The 24,781-nt window shown below is 32.0% G+C and overlaps 3 protein-coding genes and 1 long non-coding RNA gene across 10 annotated transcripts in view; 3 read left to right on the top strand and 1 right to left on the bottom strand.

Annotated features, from left to right (window-relative positions):
• The window catches only part of LOC122630335 (neo-calmodulin-like), a 90,454-nt gene extending 81,689 nt beyond the window's left edge, over positions 1 to 8,765 (top strand). For all 6 annotated transcript variants that reach the window (XM_043814740.1, XM_043814741.1, XM_043814742.1 and 3 more), the window contains 5 exons: positions 4,431 to 4,464; positions 5,917 to 6,018; positions 6,891 to 7,026; positions 7,218 to 7,366; positions 7,552 to 8,765. In XM_043814740.1, coding sequence (XP_043670675.1) covers positions 4,431 to 4,464; positions 5,917 to 6,018; positions 6,891 to 7,026; positions 7,218 to 7,366; positions 7,552 to 7,583 — 453 coding nt within the window. In that variant the 3' untranslated portion in view covers positions 7,584 to 8,765. The remainder of the gene's footprint in view (positions 1 to 4,430; positions 4,465 to 5,916; positions 6,019 to 6,890; positions 7,027 to 7,217; positions 7,367 to 7,551) is intronic.
• A 1,760-nt stretch (positions 8,766 to 10,525) lies between these two features.
• Positions 10,526 to 17,368, top strand: LOC122630342. The gene is made up of 2 exons (XR_006327466.1): positions 10,526 to 11,599; positions 12,808 to 17,368. It is a non-coding gene; the product is annotated as an uncharacterized LOC122630342 (long non-coding RNA).
• An 88-nt stretch (positions 17,369 to 17,456) lies between these two features.
• On the bottom strand, positions 17,457 to 21,152 carry LOC122630334 (endoplasmic reticulum resident protein 44). Of its 2 annotated transcripts, XM_043814736.1 has the most exons (7): positions 20,902 to 21,152; positions 20,378 to 20,450; positions 20,141 to 20,296; positions 19,750 to 20,050; positions 19,515 to 19,562; positions 18,969 to 19,264; positions 17,457 to 18,898 (listed from the first exon to the last, which is right to left on the bottom strand). In XM_043814736.1, exons 1-7 carry the CDS (start codon positions 20,956 to 20,958, stop codon positions 18,549 to 18,551), a joined length of 1,281 nt encoding a protein of 426 aa, XP_043670671.1. In that variant the 5' UTR covers positions 20,959 to 21,152; the 3' UTR covers positions 17,457 to 18,548. The 2 variants fall into 2 exon arrangements, with proteins under 2 accessions (XP_043670671.1, XP_043670672.1); XM_043814737.1 differs by lacking the exon at positions 19,515 to 19,562 and having other exon boundaries at positions 20,902 to 21,128.
• Positions 21,153 to 21,585: 433 nt separating this feature from the next.
• Positions 21,586 to 22,478, top strand: LOC122630339 (defensin-1-like). The gene is made up of 3 exons (XM_043814749.1): positions 21,586 to 22,058; positions 22,137 to 22,332; positions 22,438 to 22,478. The coding sequence occupies exons 1-3, from the start codon at positions 21,986 to 21,988 to the stop codon at positions 22,448 to 22,450; spliced, it is 282 nt and encodes a 93-aa protein (XP_043670684.1). The 5' UTR covers positions 21,586 to 21,985; the 3' UTR covers positions 22,451 to 22,478.
• Positions 22,479 to 24,781: the final 2,303 nt, after the last annotated feature.

The following is a 24,781-nucleotide window of genomic DNA, read 5'->3' as shown; positions in this document are numbered from 1 at the left end:
AATTACACATTCGCCAAATTTGTTTACTTTTCCTTCCTATCGGTGCGGTCTTTTCGTGAGAAACGAATATTTTTCTACGTGCTTTTACCGTGCTCCCATTTCAGACTTTGCTCGTTCGTTCATTCTTTTTCTCTTTTAAAAAAAATCAAAGCTTCCTTTCCACTTTCTCACCATGTGTGTGTGTGTGTGTGTATGTACGCGCGTGTATGTGTGCATTAGCTTTCTACCGACAGAAAAAAATAATCACGATCGAAACAACGCATCGTAATTATGATCTCATTGAAAAGTTTCCTACCATTTTACCGAACTTATAAACATTCTCTTTTCTTTCTTTTATCTAATATAAATATATCTAATATAATTGCTCGATCAGTGAATTCAGAAAATGTCCGACGGTGACAATCGCCTCGTTACGCTTTTCGTCAAATAAATGAAAACGAAAAGAGAATTAGGAATAAATTGCAATTGTGCATAAATATCAGAGATTATTCATCGTGACGATATTGACGAGAATTAAAAAGCGGAATTTACTTATTTGTTAAATATATTCTACTTGCGTACTGATTAAATTGTTTCTGAAAAGTTGCGAAAAATAATTTCCATTTCCATTCCATGGAGAAATCTATGCAACGATATGTTTATATACTTACACAGTTTCCAGAAATATTCGAGGTAAAGACAACGGAGATCCGCGCGAAGAGACGTTTTAAGTTTAATATTGAAACTCCGTGGAATTTCATAAACGTACATAAGTATAAACGAACGGTTATCTACAGTGGGATTCCACGAAGGTACCGATGCCTCTCAAACTTTTCATAAATTTATACGAATCTTTCTTCTTCCCTTTTACATCTTTCCTCTTTCTCTCTCTTACTCTCTCACTCTCTTTTCCCTCTTCTATTTCTATCCGAAACTCGCTTGAAAACGACATGACCCAAATCAAAGAGCTCGACCTTGCCAGCCTCTTTTCGAAGAAGAAACTCCGAGGGAAATATCGAAGTGTAGAAAAGCGAAGGGGGAAAATATCTCGATAGTATCTCGTCCTTTTCCCTTGAAACTCCAACGTCGAAGAGATATCTGAGTACTAGTTCACGTAGGAAGAGAGAACGAGTTGTGCTTCTTTTCCCACAGTACTTACGATCGACACGATGCTCCTCTTTGATTCTCTTCTATCTACTTCCTTCATCCTTATCGTAAAGAAATCCCACCTTCACCGGTAAGATTATGAATCGAGAGTTAGCTGTAGTTAGAAATTTTATCAGTTCGAATCCTTCGACAGTAAGATATATCGCTGGATTATTGAACATCAATGAATTACTTCGTACAAGGATTTTGGACTTATCTCTGTATGTATGTATGTATGAATTTATGTAAGTATTGTATGTATATACGTATGTAAGTATATACGATTGTCAGTGAAAATGACAGATTGGCTTTAAAGACTAAGGACTAAGACTTACCTAATTAGTGTTCAGCTCTTGCACTGAACTGCAAGAGTGTATGCTTCTGAAGTATGCTTTAATTATACGAGGACATTGATTGAGAAACAACGTTGTAATCCGATTCGTTATAATTTAATGCAATTGCATCAAAGTATATGTACTTTACCGATTAGATTCTAAACTAAATTAGAATTCCATTCCAATCCTTATTCCATTTTCCAAGAATTTCAAATAGTACGTGAAAGTTTTACTCTCCGGAACGTACTAAGGAATTACTTGTTTCAAAGAAAATGATGAGACGTTTCAGATGTCGTTAAAATTTTCCCACCTCTTCTATCTTGTATTCAAAATTTTCCTCCTGGAAAATTCGATTTACTCGGTAACATTAGAACGAGGCGATGTTAGAAAATTTTCTTGACCCGTTTAGTTTTAGTCGGTAAGATAGAAATTCTGCAAAGTTTAATATTTTCTTTTACTTCATTATTAATCCCCCATAGTTAATTACGTTAATTTACTTTCTCGAAGGAAAACTTTTCTTATGTTATCACAATGGAACTTTGCTTTTTTTCGAATTTCAGATTTCTTCTATCTTATCGATTAAATTAATTAACGATATCATAACATAAGGACAACATAAACAAAAATAATTAATTTTAATTAATTATCATTATTGTGCATATATGTCACATAAAATATTCGTATGTTTGTACACGTCATTTTCAAACTTCCGTGATTTTCGTAATCTCAAAGACGGTAACGTTCAATTTATGACTAGAATGTGTTCAAGTGTCTTACAAGTTTTCATCAAGAAATCATATTCCTTGAAGTCCTTTCTCTGAAGTTGACATATTCATTATAATATCTAGATTTAATAGGGTAAATGGAACAGAATAGAGAAGAAGCATTTCCCAAATGTTTTCACGATTAAAATCTTAATTCGATTCGCTTTATAAATTTAATGAAATACGTAAAGAAAAAAGTTTTAAAACTTCAGCACTTTTTCACAGAAAGTTCTTTCATTATCAAAATATCGAATGTTATACATATTTCATTAGCTAACTGTAAGGATATTTTTATTGGACATATCAACCAATGTTATCGAAAAAATATTGCAACACGTTTCTGCGGTATTTTATAAAATATGAAGGTAAACTATCGTATTTTTCATCGAGTTCTGCACGCAACCTATTTCTCTTTGCTACCGTCGCTAGATTATCGCTAAGTTATCGTTGATCATATGAACAGTGAGTATTATAACGGAACGAACCGTGTTAGAATATTTAATATAAATTTATCATGGAATCGCAAAATGGATCGCAAAATTTCAATTGTATATCATTTTTTAAATAATACGGTTGTCCGAGTAATTTATAAAAATCAACTTGATATCGTGAATTTATTGTTCAGTAACATTTTTATAGTAAAAAAGAAAGAAAGAAAGAAAATAACTAAAGACGCAAATTTTACTTTGAAACAGAGCTTGTATGACGAAGCGACCTCCTTGTTAAAATCGTGTCTACTAGTCGGCTTTTCGATGATGAGAACGACAAGGCAAGGCGTTATTATAAGCTACATATACCAGCCGATAGCATGTGTGTGACCTCTTAATTAGAGAACGAGCATCGTACCGAATTACACGGATGGGGATTCTAACGAAAGCCTACTACTAGGCAATCGGCCAAGAACCATCCTGTCTAGTTCGCTCGTTCCCTCTTCCAACGAAAAGACCAAGATCTATTCGAATTTAGTATCGCCTCAATAGCCACACTGTTATGGCAGATTCAAGGAAATACACATACGAATATCGTAAGCTTCGACGGCTAACAAATCAAATCGACTGTCAGATCAGAAATATCTCTGTGAGTGTTCTACTTTCGAGAAGTTGTGAAGCCATAAAAAGTGCTTTGTCTCTCTCTCTCTCTCTCTCTCTCTCTCTTTCTCTCTCTCTTTCCCTTTCTCTTTCTCTCTTTCTTTCTTTCTCCTTTTTCAATCTCTATCGTTCGACCGAAAAAGCGCATCGGCTTTACTTTAGAACTGTACGAACCACAAGGACGAAACGTGGACACCGATATAATGGATATGGAAATGAAACCGTTCGCGATTGAACCGCAATATTTTTCCCAGCGAATACTGACAAAAGCATCCTGACAAGAAAGAAAAGAAAAATCGAACGTATGGGTTTACATGTCTGTGACATCTCCATTTCGTCGTTTTTCGATATAAACTTTCCCGTTATTAAAAGCTCGAAAATACGAAAAGATCGTTATCTTTCTATCTAGTAAAAATGAGAATACAAGCGGACAGGATCCATTGTATCGGGTTTTTTTCTCTCTCTTTTTTTTTTATTGTGTCTCAGGAATCGTTTGTCGTATATTTTTTCTTTTTTTTTTATACTCTTTTTTTTTTTAAGTTCCTACCTTAATCAACGTAACAAAATCGACATCGAAACGTCTTTTTCTTAGGATTTCTTAATTCTACGAATGAGTCAATATAGTCTCATTGATAATAACAAAATGTAAGCTTTCGACAAACATTAATACCGATTTAGCGTGCGAAATACAGGCGTGCGCGTGAAAGTGGTATAAATCGACATAATAATGACGGTATTCGCAAGTCAGAGCGCCGTCGTTAATTACGCGAACTTTACGAACGTCGTGCCACGCCCACTTGCTTGATTATATGCTTGTTTAGAACACGAACTGTCCCTCTCTCTCTCTCTCTCTCTCTCTCTCTCTCTCTCTCTCTCTCTCTCTCTCTCTCTCTCTATCTATCTATCTCTCAATTCCGATTTTAGCTTTACGTTGGTTTACGAGAACGCGTTTCGGTAGTAAATAGAAGTTGTTGTTTCTACGTAGTAATAATCATTTCTCCGTAAAACTTCCCTTAGGAGTAACATCTCTATTTTCTAAAAGATTATTTTACGCTCGTTGGAATAATGCAAATGTGCTCATTTTTCTTTTTTTTTTTTCTTCTCTTGCTTTGTTTCAGTCCGAGTATGGTCTCACGGAAGATCAAGTGGCTGGTAAGTTTGATATCATTATTTAATTTTAAGTAATTCTTTGATCGTAAATGATTATTTGTGATTTGTCATTAACAAAAATTTTGGCTTGATTACGTAGCGAGAAAAATACTGCAGCTAGATTTCTCCGGTAGCCTCTATTTCGCTTTTGCATTCAGCTCAAGTATTTACATATGCAAATGTATGTAGTAATGGTGCAGCGCGTTGACTCGCCACTCGGTTGGCCACTCCTCGTACTTTTCTTTTTCTTTTGAACGTGAATACGCGTATATGTATGTATGTATTTACGTACGTGGGACTTTTTCAAGGTTTTCCTAATTTTCATGCTGTACAGCAAAGCGTATTCGGCAGCAAGTTTTTTAATTACGAAAACGTTCGATATTTTTCAGCTGGCTAAGCGAAACGTAATCTCGTCTGCGAAAGCGGAATTAAGAACACATAGCGTTTTTTCTCTGGAGTTCGTCAAAGTTCCGTTGCATTTGCGTTTATCCCTTCAGATTACTAATTCGGTTTCGTTTCGTAAACGAGCGAAGGACGAGAATATTTCTTTTTCCTTTTTTTTTCTTCTTTTTTTTCTCTTCTTTCTTTTGCTTAAAATCTTTTTTCCTTTCTCTGCGTACGAGGGAAAGGAAAGAGGAAAAAAAAACGTAAAGAATTTCTTAATTTTTAATCCTTGGTGAAAATCCAAGCCGAAGTTTGTAGTCCATTATGATTTTAATTATAACAGTACGCCGAGGTTTTAGTATAGACGGAGAAAGCAATTAACGAACCAAGGAAATGGTTCTTAATCGCGAAAACAAAAAGTACATCGTTTTTTCCTCGCAAGCCGATATCGTTGCATTTGCGGCGCATGTTGCTCGTTTCAATAAAATCTTGCGGACTTTTTGTCTTCGGCGGCACATAGCCAGAGATCGAATCGATTAAATTCGCGTGTCTTCGAAGGATGAGAAAAGAAACGTCGTCCGACGTTTGCTATTTTATAAAGTCATGAAATGAGAATTGGATAAAGTATATGTATGTATGATGTGTGTTACGGATCTCGCGTATATTTTCTCCGACGATAGCAAAAATCCATATCTATAGACTGACGAATTTTTATTTTTTTTCTCCTCTCTTCTTCCTACATATCTGATACACTCGCTACGTATTCATTTTATTAATAGCAATGCTTACAATATTATCTACATATCTGTTACATCCGTGGAATTCTAATTAGCAGTAATATTAATACATTCAACTAATGAATGAATGAATGCAATACATTAATTGATATAACAATGAGCAAATATAAACGTTTAATCTATAGTAGTAACACTAATACATTAATGAATATAATGGCTTGAATAATATCATCGAGTAAGTACCTAATTATATCGATTATTTATTTTTGTTTATATTTCCTAAGCATCTACCACCCACTTACCCATCTATCCAACCTCCTTTTATTCTTTACAGAATTCAAAGAAGCATTCATGCTGTTCGATAAAGACGAGGATGGGACTATCACCATGGCGGAACTTGGCGTGGTCATGCGATCTTTGGGACAGAGACCGTCCGGTGAGTAAGAACGCTTTTTATGCAGACGTACGATTTATGTTTATGCGTATCGCGTGCACGAGTGCACAAATATTCGGACGACGGCATCGTTATTCGTAGGCCAGAAGGTAAATACGATCTGGCTTTACGCCATGCTCTCTGATGAAAGCTTTGCCTGGGCAAAATATCTTTACTGTGCGGTAAATCTCGAAATCTTTTTATCTCTTTTACTTTCCTTTACAATTATCCGTATGAACCAATCAAGAATTATCAATATATCGTTACTGTTATTTTCTTCGTTATTTATTTATTTAACGAATGCTTGTATATAATAATTGATTATTTACGAATAGTAAAAGCATCTAAAGAGAATAAAATAATGTATGCGATATAACTATATATAATAAGAGTGAAACGTCTAGGAAAATCTAAGAGAGTTTATCTAACGAGATAGAAAAAATGTTATCAACGAAATCCTCGAGTTGCTACATAAAAAGTTGATAAATGAAAAAGTTGTCTTTTCCTCTCTTTCAAAATTTTACGTAATGATACAGAGAATACTTTGTTATAGACTGATAGTTCATTAATATTTTCTTTATGATTTTATTCAGTATAGACAAAAGAATGAAATTATATGTCCACAAAACCTGGACAGTTCATTTAGCAAGAAAGATCGTTTCTGAGAGTTATATTCGTACAAATCGAGCGAGTTCACTTTGATCGTAACAATTTTATTATCTATAGAAAATTATATATATATATAATATATATAATTCTTACTCGTGACATTTCGTGTTTAATCAAAAATAATTGAAAAATAATAATAGAAAGAAAATTGATCGAGTTGAACATCGCAATTAGAGAATTTGTATGATATTCTCTATGCATTTTAGATACGGAACTACGAGATATGGTGAATGAAGTGGATCAAGATGGTAATGGTACCATCGAGTTTAATGAGTTCCTGCAAATGATGTCAAAGAAGATGAAGGGAGCAGACGGGAAAGACGAACTACGCGAAGCGTTTAGGTGATTCTCGAGCTAATCGATATTTACGAAAGTCGGTTGTGCCACTAGAGAATTCTTTTTCCATCTCGTTTCTTTCTTTTTTCCTTTTGTTTTCTTTCTTCTTCTTTTTCTTTTGTTTCCCGCTCTTCCTTCCCCTCTTTCACTTTTCTTTTCTTCCGGAAATTAATTCGATAATTATTTCCGTCATACAGGGTATTCGACAAGAACAAAGACGGCCTGATCTCATCGAAGGAATTACGGCACGTAATGACGAATCTCGGTGAAAAATTGTCGGAGGAAGAAGTCGACGACATGATCAAGGAGGCGGATCTAGATGGCGATGGGATGGTTAACTATGAAGGTAATTATTTTTAATGACTTTCGAAGATCGTTATCGTGAGTCGACAATGAATGTCCTCGTTTAAAAAAGAAGAAAAAAAAAAAAGAGATTAAAAAGCCAGAATAAAAGAAAAAATTGGCTAAAGACTCTGCAACGATTTTCCATCAATACAATAGCCAAGCTATATATACTAAATATTCTTTCAGAATTCGTGACAATTTTGACGTCGAAAAATTAATTCGTTAGTCGTCTTATCCGACGACGATGTTAACGGAGAAGAAGAAAAAGAGAAGGAAGTACGCAAAGTTCCTCGCCAGGATCGTAGATAGAAAGAAGGATGTTTATCGCGATATCCCAGCATTCAGCAGCAGCAGCAGCAGAAGCAGCAGCAGCAAAAGAAGCAGCCACAGCAGCAGCAGCAATGTCAAAATCATCGTCCTAAAAGCAACTAAACGAGCGTGTCGAATCGATCGAAAATTCTCATCGAATTTATCGATTCTTCGCGCGAGAAATTAAAGCAAACAAACAAACAAAAAAATAAAAAAGATTAAACCAAAAATAAGAAAAAAAAAAAATAAAAAAAAAAAAAAAACATTGAAACAATACGATGACGTTCGCCGATCTTTTAAAAGAAAAGCATGTGTCCGCAAGCACGAAAAAGACACACACACACACACACACATTATATACACGGTACACGAAGAAAGACGATACGCGTACACACCTCGCTTCCTTCGAAAGGAAATGAAGAAAATAAAAAGAACGAAGAAAATCCAGAAAGATTCTCAAATAAGAACGAGTCTATGAAACGAAAGAAAAAAAGAAAAAGAGAGAGAGGGAGAGAGAAAGAAAAAGAAGAAAAAATGGAATTAACAAAGCGAGGTGGTCGTTCCCGAAACAATCAACTGAGCTTCGTTTAACGTTTACCTACTCTACTTAATGCTAAAACATAAAAGAATAGTTGTTACGAGTATCGTTTAGGAAGAATTCAGATAAAAGAGAAACACCCCTCAATCCAAACCCTCGAATCCTTTTCTCTTTTTTCCTACCTCTCTCCCACTCCTCGTCATCCTTAATAATTAGTACGATTTATGATGTGAGAAAAACTAAAATTATAGTTAGGTCGTGTAAAAGCGGGTTTATTATTAGCATATGCGGTCGCCGTTTACGTATGCTATTATTTCCCAGGAGCAAACTCATACCCTCTCGAGGCATGTGTGTTACCGCTAATTTCCCTCCCATTTCTCTTATCCACAAGCGTTTCCCCATCCTTCACCAACTCTCTCTTCCTTAGATTATATATGTATATTCTTGGTGGACGAAGTTAATATAAGTTTAATGAGAAAGAAGAGGAAGAGATAAAAAAGAAAAAAAGAAGAAGAAGAAGAAGAGATAGACAAGGAATAATAATAATAATAATGATAATAATAATAAAAAAAAAATAGAAAAAGAAACCAAAAACAAAAAAGATGAAGATTACGATAAGAAGGATCGATTTGGAATATTATCGCTTATCAGGTTCGATTCGCTTTTTCGAGTGACTTGAGCGTGAGAGCGTGCAGCTATATAGTCGACATTTTTACAGTAAAAATAATTACAAGGAAGGCAGCCGCAACCTCGGACGGCAGATTACTACTACTACTACTACCACTTACTACTATTACTACCAATACTACTACTACTATTATTATTACTCTATTATTACTATATTACTATTTCGGTAATATTGCGAGCAGCAGTTTTTTCAAAGGTGTTCAAACGTCGTTGTCAATCGCATAGCCCCCTTTATATTCGACGAGGAAAAGAAGTTATCAGAATGTTAAAAGAATACTACGAGCAAGTTGATCGCCTTTTTCTCGGGTATATATATATATATATATATATATATATATATATATATGTATATATATATGTATGTATGTATGTATGTATGTATGTATGTATGTATGTATGTATGTATGTATGTACAAGACTTTGATTAAAAGAAGAAATAAAAGAGAAGACAAAAAAGTGAGAGAAAGAAAGAGAGAGAGGGAGAGAGAGAGAGAGAGAGAGAGAGAGAGAGAGCGACAAGTGGAGCAGATTTCCTCAAAAACATGTATAGATAAAAATATAGCAAAGAGTCTACAGTACGCACAAGTTTCAGCTTTTTCGCTTTATAATAAAAAAAAAAGGACATAGAAACAAAAGTAACTAGAAGAAGAAGAAGAAGAAAAAAAAGTAATAAAAAATAAAAAAGAGAGATAAAAAGATTCTAGTTTTCATCTCGCTCATTGTTAATGTTTCGTATGCCACGCTTAATGAAAGGGTAAACCTGGAGAGAGAGGAAGAAAGAGAAATATAGGGAAAGGAGAGTGAGAAAGAAAGAGAGAAAAAGAGAGAGAGAGAGAGAGAGAGAAAGACGATCAAAGAAAAACGACGTGCTTCCTTCGAGAAAAAAAGAGAACGGGAAAAAGCAGGTAGAAAAAGAAGAAAAATAAAAGCTTTCTCCTTCTGCTTTAACCTCTGCCGTCGCTAAATTTGTCTCTTCTTCGTTTGCGAAATTATCAGCAAAACGTGTCCCCCGACAATTTGCGGCAAAAGGTGATCAAGGATAACACGCTCGGCGCTCACTATCCTCCTCTGTCTCGATGTTCGAACCGTGAAAAAAAAGAAAAAAGAAAAAAAAAAGAAAAAAAAAGAAAACCCAAGAAGAATGGAGCATATTTATGATTATATTATACATAATTGTATTGATCGTGCACACCTCTCCCATCTCTGGCTCTAAAATTCCTTAGAGAAGTACCACTCCCATGCAGTTCGTCATTCTTGTCCCTTTAGTTAAAAAGTCATTAAATTGTAGAACTATTATTAACAAAAAGATGTTAGTTTGAGATACTAGAGACAGATCCATAGTCGTAATAAAATACGTACACGTAAAAATACAATAAAATTGCATTATACACCTATGTACCTATATTGCATCTATATATGTATATATATATATATATATACACACGCATATACAGATGTTGTTATCATAAAGCCAGACAAGGTACATTTTATTGAATTATATTCATATATTTAGTATAACACAAACAAATAAAAAAAAAACAAATTACCACTAATATATATACACACACACATGCATTACATATGTACGTAAATTATCATTATTATTATTATTATTATTATTACATATATGTATATGTATACATATATATATATAAAAAAAAAATATATTATATTATATACACGATAGTAGTGTACGTCGGTGGTATACTGGCATTGATATTTTTATGGTTTTAAACAAAAATAGTTCAAAAACGAGAGCGAAAGGAAGAGCGAAAGAGAAAATGTGTGTGTATGAAAGAAAAAGAGAGAGAAAGAGAAAGAAAGAAAGAAGGGAGAAAAAAGAAAATAACTCCGACTTTTATGCGAACGGTATAAACGGCGTTTGTAAAATTAACCCAAAAAAGAAAAGATTTGGGCGAGAAATGAGGAAACGAGCGTAATACGTAAATAAGTACGTATTATTATCACAAGTGTATTTTCGTGATAATCTACTTCTTGTATCACGATAACGAAAGAATGTACGAAAAAGCGAATATTGTCTACATATTAAAAATGAGATAATATTGAAAAGATTAAACGTGGATTATTGTTGAGTCATCGATGATGTTTATAGCGCGGTGATTTCACGTACATACATAGATAATAGACAATAATTAAGTTCTTTAGTTTTAGGAAACACGTTACATACACATACTTACATACATAGAGAAAAAGAAAAATTAAAAGGAAAGAAAGAAAGGGAGAAAAAGAGAAAGAGAGTATGATAGTGTCGATTATAATTATTAAAAAGACAAATGGAATGATCGAACGCTAGGTAACGTAAGTATTTACTGCACTTGCATGACTGCGTATTTCGTATTATTTTTCTTTTTGTTTTTTTTCTCCCAGACTGTTTATTACAAAGAGATGATAATAATGGCGAGAAAAGAAAGATATAAAAAGAGATAACAAGAAAGAGCAAAATAAAATATTAAAAAGATTTCTTTCCGATGCGATTTATTTGTCTTTTAGAAAAAATGACTCGTCTTTTATCGTTCAATGCTTTTAGCCACTTTCTTTTTTGGGTTAATATCGATATCATGTTTCTAAAAAACCGTGCGAAATCTTTGAGAAGATAAGAGACGATATGTAAAAAGCACAGAGGAAGAATGAGAGAGAGAGAGAGAGAGAGAGAGAGAGAGAGAGAGAGAGAGAGAGAAAGTAAAGACAACAGGCGTATTTCGTTAATATTATGATCGTCGTTTACTAGTCATTCTCGTATCCGCGTTTTATGCTCACAGATTGCATCTAAATATCCATTAAGTTATTCCTTTTCTTCTTTATCTTTCTATCAAGATTAATATCGTTCGAGCGAAAACGTAGCTTTTTCATTACCAAAAGATTTTCACGTACACGCGAGATCATAATCGACTTAATTCGTGATTTCCTCGCACGATTTTTTTTTTTCATTGATACATATGTAATTTACTTACAAGTATAAAATTAATTGATTAATTAAATTCTAATAATAATACATTTATATAACGCGGTGAGCTCGTAAACGACGTGTGACTTTATACCCTATAGTAAAGGTTACGGCTGTGTGTAATAATAACGAGAGTGATGGAAATAAGATATATAAATAAATGAAATTTACAAGGGGAAAAAAAATTAAAAAAGCAAAAAAAAAAAAAACGAATAAGAAAAAAATCAGAAAAAAAGGAAGAAAAAGAAACAAAAATATAAGAAGATGCAAATGAAGAGATAACATAAGAAGAGCTTGATAAACTGTCACAAATAGTAATGTATAACGTCCCGAAGACAATATAGGTATTTCTCTAACGATTTCTATGTGCGAAACAAAGCTTGACTTGAATCGCGTTGATGGCCTACGTTTTTTTTTATCAGTCGTTTTAATCGGATCGATTCCGTTTGTCGTGGAATTGCGAGTATTAGAACGATAAATCAAAAGCAAAGAAGTATAGAAGCGAGATATTTTCGTTAATTATTTTTTTCGTGAAAGTACAACTATCGAGAAGATATTCCGCGATTTTCACGATACGGACCGACTCCCGATGATATCGAATTGGAAATTTTATCCTCGCATTTAAACGCACGATCTCTCGTAACGCGTTCGTGTGCTTCGCGCTCTAATCGCCGATTTTTCTTTTTCGCTACGGGCGATAAATTTTGCTTTAAATAGGGTAACAACGTTTCTTCTTGTCTTTACGTTATTGAACTTTGATATGTGTGTATGTGTGTGCGCCTTATTTAAATAGATTATAGTTAAATGCATACCAAAAGAAAAGCAAAATTTATTGCTTCCAGTTGAAAGCATCGATTTTGAATATAGAGAGTGAAAGAGAGAGAGAAAGAGAGAGAGAGAGAGATGTGTGTCTGTGTGTGAAAAAGAGAGAGAGTGCAAGGAGGAGAGAGAGAGAGAGAGAGAGAAAGAGAGAGAAGGAAAAACAAGATTTCGTTATACAGCTGCATAAAAGTGAATAGAATATTTTTATAAGTCGTTTCTTGCGCCAGATCCTAAGCATACATAAATTAATTGAAAATAAAGAAAAAAGAAACATAAAAAAGCTATACCTACTTGCTAAGTTTTTCATTGTACGTTCACCATTGTACTATATATATATATATATCTTTTGCATTGCATAGAAAAAAGTGTTGCATATTGTATTATATATTTCATTCTATATATCAAAGATTATCTTTGATATAAAAGTTCGTGCATCGATCACTGCACCCTTATATATTATTGTTATTATTATTAATGTTATTATTATTATTATATCAGTAAATATATCAGTGCTTGTAGAGCGTATGTATGAGAGAGAAAGAAAGAATGGGAGAGAGAGAGAGAGAGAGAGAGAGAGAGAGAGACCGATAGACAGAGAGAATACACAAGTCTTCCTTTGAATGAATGTTTCGAAGATCGAAAGTTAAGATATCTTTCTTTCTTCGATATTTCCCTTTCCAATTTATATCATACGAATCGATTATTCTTCTCAATACTTTCCCCTTTTTCATCCTTCGAAAAATTCTAAAATCTTAGGTAAAGAAAATTTCGAATCTCTTTTTTGGCTCGCTGTTCATATTATATTTCTAACATCATTTTTTAATCTTAGTTTATGAAAAAAAAAAAAAAAAAAAAAAAAAAAACGAAATCGGTGCCAATCATTTTCCCGTATGGACATACGAGAGTATATCGACGTTCTTTGCTTCCTTTACTTTATTTTTCTACTCTTTTTCTGTTTCTCTCTCTTCCCTCCCTCTCTCTCTCTCTCTCTCTATCTCTTTTCGCGAGAGAGATCAAAATTTATGCGAGAAGTAAATGTATCAAAGGTAAATCCGATGAACGTAATGCGACCTTTTTAGATTCTTACGTTAAATGTATTGATCGTATGTAACTTTTGTAAAACCGTCCTTCATCTCCATTTCTTCATCTCTCCGTCCCCAAACCCTTTCAGCTTCCTCGATTTTCTTCACTAACATATCGTTCTTGTTTAGTCGGTCACGCTAATGAAATAAATGGGAAGGCACAGTGGTGAATGGCGAGATAAAAGGAATTTAGTCGATATCAAAAGAAAAAAAAAAAAAAAAAACGCAAGAGTAATCAAATAAACGTACGTGTAAAGTTGATAGATTGTATATTTGTGAGAGAATCTGATATATAACGTTAGATGTTTAATATTTATAATTATAAAAATAAGTGTAAAACTCTACGAGGTTTTATCAATCGAGAGATCTTTTTCGCAAAGATAATATAATTATTGAAAAAGAAAACGAGAGTGTGAGAGAGAAAGAAAGAGAGAGAGAGAGGGGGGGGGGAGAGAGAGAGAGATCACGAAAATGATCTCGTCGATCGAATTTATCCTGTAGACAAAACGTAATTATACTTGTTAAGTTTTACGTTCGGCGATGTAAAACCTCTCGCGTTGATTATATTATCGAATCGTGAACGTGCAATCGCGTAGGCTATCGAACGAGTAATAAAAATAAAAAAGAAAGAAAGAGGGGAAAAAGGAAAGGAAGAAAATCATTCGACTATTGTTTATTTTATGATCGAGAGAAATTGCGCGGGCCGCAAACGAGCGGGAAATTTGAAACGACGAAAAAAAAACAATTAAAAGTATTTCTATCTTTATAATCGGGATTGAAAAGTTTCAAGTGTTCTCCAATGTGATCGATAGTTAAATCGATAGATGAAGAGAACTCGAACCTCGCGTTGAATTTCGCGCCGTCCGTGATCATTTTTGTTCCCCATTATAATGATTTTCTATGATCGTTCTTCAACTACTTCCCATGTAGTTTATTTGCCTACGCGTAAACGAACGATTCGATTTAATACGATAATAAAAAGCAGCTGCGGTAGAAAAGCGAAACGATCGTAACGACTGCCGTATTGAGTGATAGAAGACAAAGAGGGATGATAAAGAGATGTAAAAAAAAAAAGAAATATGAAAAACACAAACACGTCTTTCATTATTATATTAGAGATTATGATAATGAGCGTATTACACGATCGTGCGTATTATATCCGTCATATAAGAGTGGAGATTCGTAAATGTTTAATAAGCGTTTCGCGATGATGAACCTTAAACTTTGAGGATCTACAAATTCTTTTTTCTTTTTCTATTCATTAATTTGTCTGAAAAATCTAAATCTTTTTTCGACGTCCTGAAAGAATCGTTACATTACTATTATTATTATTATTATTAGTTCGTTGTTTTTTTAATTATTATATATTATTGTTACTATTGTTATTATTTGTCATCGGACTTTTAAGGTTTAAAGAGACTGCGATAATATAAGACAGGATATAAGTATTACGCGTTAATAGGAGAAGTATTATAATGGAGGTGTATTAGACATATATAGGATATCATTTGTAAGTACACGAGCACGAACTTGTTTTACTATGACAATGATGACAATGACAATTATGATTGACGATAATGACGAAAACAAAAACGAAGACGATGACGATGACGATGACGATAACGATGACAATGACGATAACGATGATAATGATTATGATAATGATGACAACGACGATGACGACGACGACGATGATGATATCGCACTGTGAATGAAATATTTATATTTTTACTTAAGAAATGGCTCTAATAACGTTTCTAACGATTCATCTCCGCAAGACGGAGATTTTCATAATCTTATTTTTCTAGAGTAAATATCGAAATAATTATTATTATGTTATGACGAAACGTGTTAATAAGATGCGATAAAAAGTAAGCTGCTGAAAGGAGAACACACAAATCAGAATAAAGAATGTGCGTGTTTGTTTATGTGTGTGTGTATTGATCAAAAGAAAGAAAGAAAAAGAGAAAGAGAGAGAGAGAGAGAGAGAGAGAGAGAGAAATATTAAAAAAAAGGAAAAAACGAATGTATTTCCCGTTTAGCATGACGCAGCTACATGTAGAATTTTCTTCGAAAAAAAGTTGTGTCGATATATCCCACGCATACATATGTATATACACATGTATATACATACGTCTACGTTTTTACTATGTCTCACATGTTTATTCGACAGTAAGAAACTGACTTTAACGCGCTGTATACGTTTCGCAAGGCGCTTCCAATCGATCTACAAGAGCGACGTTTAAATGCCACCCTCTTGTGGATCGTATGTCGTCAAGTTTATCCTAACAAATCTTAAATTTAACGCGCGTACACGTTTCTTTCGTTATTGTTGCTTTTCACGAAGGAAATCGATTCTAATTTCTAATCCTATCGTGTTTTACTTACAATATTAACTATTCTTCTTTTCTTTTTTCTTTTCAAGCGCGATTCGTCGATTTAAAGTAAAGAAAGAAATGTTAGAAAAGAATGAATATAAGAAATTAAAAAAAGAAATGTTCGAATTTGTAGACCCTATTCAAATGAGAGTGCGAAACATGACCAGATGCGTGAAAATAAAGCGATTCGATAAGTCTATTGCTGGGATAGAACAGCTGCGCAAATTAAGAACGAGCTCTTCTATCACACATACACAGAGATACATATATATATATATATATATATATATATATATATATTTGTATGCATCATACGTACACGCATAGAAATATCATACATATGTACGTTTGAAACGTTACGTGCTTTTACGTGTATAAGATGGCTAAAATAAAAGCTATGCTGGCTACATAAATACACGTGCCTATAATGCCGTCGCTTGGGTATATACGAGTAAATACATTACGTACATACATAACCGAAGATGTATACAGCGCGTACTCCTACGTTAATTAATTAAATGGCCTGCTAGATTCGCAAAAATAGAAAAGTAACAGAAAATAAATTGTTGTTTGTGAGAAATTTTAATCGAAATGAAAAGACTTCGTTTGCGAGCTTTTCGATCGTCGGGGAAAGTTCAAACGTTCATACCATTTATCGTTCGTGAGCGAAATCAAAGAAGAGAACGAGACGTCAAAAATAATCCATATTATTATTGGCCATCGAACGTTTCCGAGTATGTTTCATTGATCGTTCGTTTTCGTAATCCACCAACGTATAGAACATAGCTATATTTAAATATCAAAATTCCTAATGTTCGTTAATTTCCTTTAACAATGCGCTCCTCAATTTCTCTAAACTACGTTACCTGCGAATGAATGTTTCTATTCGAATCTGCTCCACTCACGTTTCGTCGTAAGTTGGAAAAATAAAAGATAAAAGATGACAAAAAAGAAAACAAAAAAGAAAGAATGAAAAAGCATTAAAGATAAAAAAAGGAAAAAGAAAGAAAAAAAGAAAAGCGAGGAGATGAAGAAATTAATATCTGTAGAGACGGAAACTGTCGTGCAAGAGTATAGTATGTGTGATGTTAGACGTATACAATCATGTTACGTGTAATGTTGTGTACCGTAAGATTAGTCGATATAAAAGGTGGTGGTGTGTACTGATGGAATATAATACATGTAATCGAGTTACCCCTAAATACAGCCATTTTATAATGGATGCTGATATTCGAATCAATGCTGATACTCGAATCCCTCACTTTTCCTATACGATTATTTATAAAGAAATATTTCATCGACGAAACGCGTGACTTAGAATCTCTTTATTAACAGTAAATTAATAATACCATCATCCGTACAACACTTTGAAAAAGTATCTCTATACTTCATATAGTTTACCATGCTTTCTCATTTCTTTCGGACACACAGATAGGCGATGCATTTATTCCTTGTGATATGCTTCTCATAGAGAGCAATATCTCAAATGAACCGACGAACTAAATATTATGCACGCACGCAAACACGCACGCATCGTTAAAAATTAATCTCGCGTTCACCTCAAGTCATTCGTGCAATCGTATTTTTATTGACTTCTTGTTTGTTTTTGACCGTTCATTCTATGAAAAAAAAAAAGAAACTTTTTCTTTTTCAATTTCCAAACCCCTAACCGTTGTTACTCGCGAAAACATCACACGCAATTCGAGCAGTAATTGTCGAGCTAAAAATAGTAGAAGCTTTTTGATATTTTACTTAAATATAAATCGTAATGAGTGAAAAGAGAATACAATATTTCGATTAAGCGGTTTCTCAAAAGGTTTTGTTTCACATGATTTTTTATGTATCTTCTATATTTTAAATAGTAGTATAAAATCTAATATGTAAATATTGACAGTGGGAGATGTACAATCTTTTAGTTTTCTTTTCATAACTTCTAGTAAAGATATTTAATTTTATCTTTAGTAAGAAAGTAATAAAAATTTATGTAAAAATATAGAATGAAAGCGATTATTTTCTTATATATAAATCTTTATAGATTTTCTGATTACTAATGATCATTAGTATCCGATTATATTCCTGAAATAAGGCTTTATACAATTATGATTTTAATTCTTATTACAATTGTATATTAAATATATAATGAGAATTGTTAATACGAAAAATTAAAATGCGTAACAACAAAAATTTTCCTAACACACTTTTATAACTAAGGCTTATCGTCGCGATATAGACCAAGATTATAAATATACTATGGATCACCATCCACTTGTATGTATTATTGCGAAGCTTTTTTGTCTAATTTGAATTTACTCCTCGTCGACGACTATATTTTGTAATTTCATTCCGTAATTCCAAGTTTCACTTCATTTTTTTTTTTTTTATGATTCACCATCATAACACTATTATAATTCATCCCTAAGCAAAGTGTATCTATTTTTACTGGGTGCGAGTTTCTTAAACGTAGATTCCCGTGGGGCAATAGGCACTTTCACGTGTCCTGTAACTTGTGGTATTTCATTATTACTAGGGGTATCAGGTCCATGATGAAATTCTCGATGAAGTTTTCCAGAGTATAAATCGTGAATAAAAGCCTTTAATTTTCCCTCTATGTTAATATCTTGGAAGCTAGGAAACAGGTACATGTGACGAAAACTATCAATCGCAATTAACGGCAAATCGGATGTACTTTTCCCCAAATGATGAAGAGGATGTGCAAACTTCAAGCCATCAGCAGTTAAGAAATTAATGTTTTCTAAAAGTATAATAAATAGTTTGAGTACACTGTATTAACATGGTAACGTAATAAATATGATTTAACTTACGTTTTTCATCTATCAATGTTCTAGTTACAACATCTTTGTATTTTTTCACGCTCTCAGTATCATCTGGAGTATGAAACAATATAAGGAAAGGTAACCCTTCTTCTGTTAATTCTTCTGCATTCTCAAATGTAATTTCTCTCACAAGCGGAACACATTTTTCTTGAGCCCAGATATTTAATTCGTCGAAGTTGTTCAAAGTGCCTTGATAAGTTTCATCTTTATCATTGGACAATGCTTTATCCGATCGGAAGACAACAATTGGTTGACCAGGTGGATGCATGGCTTTACTCGCATCTCTAATAATACATTTTTTATATGACACTTCAGTAATAAAAATATGATGAAATTTAAATAGTTGAAATATAATACAAATTAAGCATTGTAGAAAAAAAATTGTTAGAGTAAAAAAAGGACTTTTTCATTTTAAACTGACACTATCACATAAACCTACTTTTATAAATAAAACTATATAAGCTCATGTAATGGATAGCAAGCATTATACAATTCCAGTACTGAGATATAACTACTTATTACGTCTTTACTTACACCAAGTGAAAATGCTCTCCTATTTCACAGTTTTCATTGGAGCAAGTGCTTGTTAAATAAAATCAATATTGTTACGATGTCAATCAGGAAATAATATAACTTATAATATTGTTGTAGTCCACGACTAATATAATTTTTTGAAAACATATCTGATCTATCAGATACTATAAAACATAACTACACCTTATACATCTTATAAATTTTATAAATAATTTAACTAACATTAATGTCTTACCCAAAGCCAACATGAAACTGGCAATCATCCTTTAGATTTGTTGCTACCCTTCTGAACATTTGATATTCTGGAATATCTTTTCTATCAAAATATCCAATAATCATTCTCTTTTTATCATCAAGATTATTTAATTCTTTTAGATCATAAAATTCTTTAATGGGATCTTGTAACTGTTTTCTGATGAACTGTTCGAAAGCCTCCACAGAGCGCTGTCCTCTATACTCTCTTTTAGTTGGTTGTCCATTTCTAATTACTTTTAATGTTGGATATTTGGAAATATGAAACCTTGAAGCTACAGATCCTAAAAATAATAATAAGTATTTTTAATATAAATTCTATATATCTTGATCACTATTAATATATATCTTGATTACTATTAAAGGAAACTAACCTTCCTTATCGCAGTCTACTTTAGCCATAACTACAGTTCCAGGTTCTGGAAAAGCAGTATGTACTTTATTTGCTGCTTCTTCAAATATAGGTGCCAATAAATTACTAAAACGACACCATTCTGCGTAGAAGTTTATAAATACAAGTTCATTGGATGCTAAAAAGAAAAAGAAAATAAATTACTCTTTGAAATAATAAAATTATAATACTTTCATTATACTTTCATAAGATAACTTACCTAATGTATGATCAATATTTTTTTGTGTGAGAGATACAGCACCTTTACTTCCTAAACTTTTGGGTAAAAATGCCTAAAAAATAGTGTTTTAAAGAACATAAAAAATTTGGGCCAAAAACAACAATTAACAAATAATTTGATTATCAATGGTCAAATTATGGACCTTCGAATTTTTATTGTATTTAAAATAAAATAAAATCTGATAATATTTACATAGCGTTTTACGAGACATCGTACTACGTGGATAGAAAACTCAACAACGTCAGCTTGTCACGTATTTTTTTGAGGTTATTTCTTTAAAAATACTTACAGATTAGAATAATGATAAAAACTGTATATGAAAATTTGTACAATAGATTTTTTTTACAATAAAAAAACGTGGAAATTTAAGGAAATCTAAATTATTCAAAATACATGACCGAAAATAAATACGTGCCACAATGTACCGCTTAGAAGAACAAATGGATAAATTCAGTATTTTAAAAAATGAAAATTCTAATGTGGAGTTAAGTCATGGAACTTACCAACAGATAAGTAAATATAAGCACTTTAAAATAAAAAATATCACAGAAGACCAACATCTTGTGATCTTAAAAAGGTAATTAATCAAACAACAACTTTTTGAACTACCATCAGTGATCTGCTACCTATGCGTCAACTGTCACGAACTTACAGTATATCGAACTCGAATAATGTATTTTCGAGACATCGATTTTTTATTACTAACAGTTTCACATGCCTGAATTTTCCTAAAGAAAAAAAGAAAAAATCATATAGGTTTTTGTTTGTTCTATACATTTTGTTTGTTTCGCTTTAAAAGTCAGGACATTTTCACTTGAAAATGGTGATTTATTTTTCACACACCCATCCATTATAAAATACATTCGTAGACGGGCACGTTGCTTGGTACGATTGGCTATTCATTGACCAATAAAAGAACAGCTTTATTAGTGACATAACACGAACTGCTTATAATTATGCGATTATGTTGGTAATGAAACATAATAATTTTTTTATCGACTGAGAAAATACAGAAGAGTAACGTGCAAAGAGCGCTGCAATGAAATTTATGTCAATAAAGAAATATAAAAATTAGAGAAACATTATAATGTATCGTTATATATAAACCATGCGATGCGTTAACTGCATTCGAATAGTTTTTTAAATAAAAAAATAATTTCATTTCTTTCATTATGATATATCATTATGATGTAACTTTTGAGCGAATACGTATGATCGGTTGCCATTCAACAGGCGCTTTTTAAATCTCGTTTATCTCAAATGATCAATGCGTATAGATTATGTTATAATAATAATTATATATATTGAAATATATCTATCAGAGAAATACTATTTTATCCTTCTTGGAAGTTTCATTTATGATTCATTTAATTTTTATAATATTTTTATTCCTACGCAAGGGTTATTTTTGATGATCCTTTATCATTATTTTAAAGGCTGAAAAATTCTTTGAACTATCACTATTTTACTTTTTTTTTATCTACTCAACGATAACTTATCTATGTCATTTACGCTTATAAAAAGAAGTCGTACTGACAAATGAGACATATTTAATGTTTCTCCGATTTAATAATTAAAACATTTACCATGATGAAACTATACATCATTCTTCCTTTTTTACTCGTTACCTTGGCTGCTATCCTAGCAGTACCTATTGAAGGTTCATATTTTAAAAGGATAACTTCATTTTTTAAATAATTGTTAAAATAATTTCATTATTTATTTTCTTTCTTTTCAGATGAGTACAAAGATTTGTTAGAAGAGAACATCGCAGAAATCAGCGATATACGCAATAGCAAAAATAAACTTTTACTTTGTCAAAAATCTGGAAAAATTGGAGAATGGATAGGAGACACTGCTTGTTACGCTCGTTGTGTATTTTTTGGAAAACAATTCGGTGGTTATTGTTATCGTAGTATTTGTTATTGTAGATCGTAAGTAACGTTACTTAGTTTTATCGATCAAAATTTAAACATTTAAAATGATTTTATTCAAAATAAAATCTCATCTTAATTCCTATTTATTTTCATTTCTTTCAGGAGAATAATGTAATACGATTTATATGATATTATTTTATATAAAATTATAATAAACATACTTTAGTTTATAATTTTGTTGCTGTTAATAAATATTCTTCTACATTTATATTTCGATAACAATATATGCAATAATAATATGTTATTTCATCATTCCGAATTTTAGTTAAAATCGACCTATTTATGTCGTGTTAACACGCAATGGAAATTTTCAAATTTAGCTCGTTCAACGAGGTTTATCTTATTAATTTGCTCATTTAATCCTTATCCCATCTCGTTTATCAGTTAGCTGTTGTTTCCTTCAAAATATTATATATATGATATTATCTGAATCTATCCAATCTAATATCTGTTTTTTTATTGAAAAAATTTAAATAAAACGACTTCGTTGGGTGAAAAGATACTGTTCGCATATCATATATATAGTTAAACTTGAAGCAACTATGTTAGTTTTCTATGGAAAATTTCTATCATCGATCCTTTAAATTTTTCCAAAATGATGAAACTCTAGTTTTTTTTTACGATTTTCTTCGTAGCTCTGATCTTATTAACAATAGCTGAGACCAAAGGTTAGTAAATATAAAAAATTAAAAAAGTATAATATATATATAAGTATATATATTTATATATGTATATATATATACATACATATATTTATAGAGAAATACGTGGAGAGTGCATATACCTGCACAATTCAAGACTGTCACACAAATTGTTGGGTTAACGATGCTAACAGTGGCTATTGTCAAGGATCCCAATGTATTTGTAATAATCGTAAGTTATTTTTTTATATTTTCAAAAAAGATAAATACATATATCTGAAATTTACAATAATTTCTTATTTTGCAATGAAATAAGAATAATATCAATCATTATAATTGGACTCATCACTGTCGAAGAAACTTTTTTTTTTAAATAATCATAATTTACTATTTATATGGGCGTGACATACTCCCCTCGTTAACGTATTAAACTTTCTCTTAAAACGTAATAAAATTAGGAGTTTGTTCGATATCCCTAATATACGTAGATGATTTTAATTCATTCTACACGCGTAAAACGTAATATATCTAATCAAAAATCGTTTGATAATCCCTGCAAGATTATTGATAACACCTATACTAATTGCAATTCAAGGAATTAAAGTTTTATGATATCGAGATTTCTTTATCGTTTTTCGATTTTCCATTGAGCTTACTTACATCATTTTAATTTCAGAAATCCGAGATAAAATTACGAGAAACTCTAGAGAATAGAAAAATCGAATAATTTATCGGATGATATATAACATTTGATTAATTAGATTTGATTAACATTTGATTGATTAACAAATACTCTTGATTAATTAATAAATGTCTCTTGATCTTTTCAAATGATATCGATTAATATAATTAGATTATGTTCAATATAAAATTAATTTATTAATCGATTTCATTATCTTTCGTTTCTATCGTGTGATTTTAATATGCTGCCAGTTCTCTATACGTATCAAGCGCATCAAGAACAGGAAGTAACTGGCGTGGAAGGGCATGCTGATAGACTTTGAAGATCTTGAGTTTGCACGATACCTGTTATCGGTCGGAAATAGTGCTTGCAATACCTACTATGTTAGTAAGGGTAAAGAGGAAGGATATTACAACAGAGATAACGAATGCATTTACAGTCCATGCGTGTATGGAGGTATCTTCGCATGTTCAATAAATAATATCATTCAAATAACATGTTTCTTTAGAAAAATAGAATAAGAAATATCTCAAGAATTTTTTTGAAGAAACGACACATCTATGTATACAATAAAAATATATAAATTGTTTTTTTTATATAAAATACCAATTTAGTTGTTCCTACAAGTCCTTATAGAATGGATTAATAAACAATTAATTAATTCTTATTATTCGAATGTTACCAATTTATCAGATATTCATCCAAGCGTTTATCTTGTCAAAAGTAATTTCATTATCGCGATAAAACGAAGATATATCGGAAAAAACAACTCGTATATACATACGTATATTTAGTCGGAGATCTTTAATGTGTCTTTGTCTACAATAATAAATAACTACAAAAGGTAACTACAAATATGTACTTGTATATACAATGTACACGTTAGCGATATCAAGAGACGCGTGTTGCCCTTGATTCATTTTGATCCACACGCTATAGTACAATGCGCGATAAGCCATTAATCGGTTCTGGAGTTATTACGACTAATTAAACAGACTGATCATACGTACCAATTTATACATCATCAGAATAATTCCACTACATTTATTCTATCGATCGAGTTGAATTCTTCGACCCAATACGAAAATGAAATTTTATAAATTCGATTAAAAATTTAAGAATT

Source organism: Vespula pensylvanica, chromosome 7, assembly GCF_014466175.1.
Source record: "Vespula pensylvanica isolate Volc-1 chromosome 7, ASM1446617v1, whole genome shotgun sequence".
NCBI classification, from domain to species: domain Eukaryota; kingdom Metazoa; phylum Arthropoda; class Insecta; order Hymenoptera; family Vespidae; genus Vespula; species Vespula pensylvanica.
Note: the sequence above shows the minus strand (reverse complement) of the source record. Positions and strands in the feature narration are given on the sequence as shown.

Bases quoted from the DNA above. Each gene is read 5' to 3' on its own strand.
- LOC122630334 (XM_043814736.1), bottom strand. From the start codon at position 20,958: ATGTTGGTCTTCTGTGATATTTTTTATTTTAAAGTGCTTATATTTACT. The intron at 20,451-20,901 runs GTAAGTTCCATG...ACTATTTTTTAG, and splicing joins TTATATTTACTTATCTGTTG to GCATTTTTACCCAAAAGTTT. The intron at 18,899-18,968 runs GTAAGTTAAATC...TTATACTTTTAG, and splicing joins AACATTGATAGATGAAAAAC to AAAACATTAATTTCTTAACT.
- LOC122630339 (XM_043814749.1), top strand. From the start codon at position 21,986: ATGATGAAACTATACATCATTCTTCCTTTTTTACTCGTTACCTTGGCT. The intron at 22,059-22,136 runs GTTCATATTTTA...CTTTCTTTTCAG, and splicing joins CCTAGCAGTACCTATTGAAG to ATGAGTACAAAGATTTGTTA.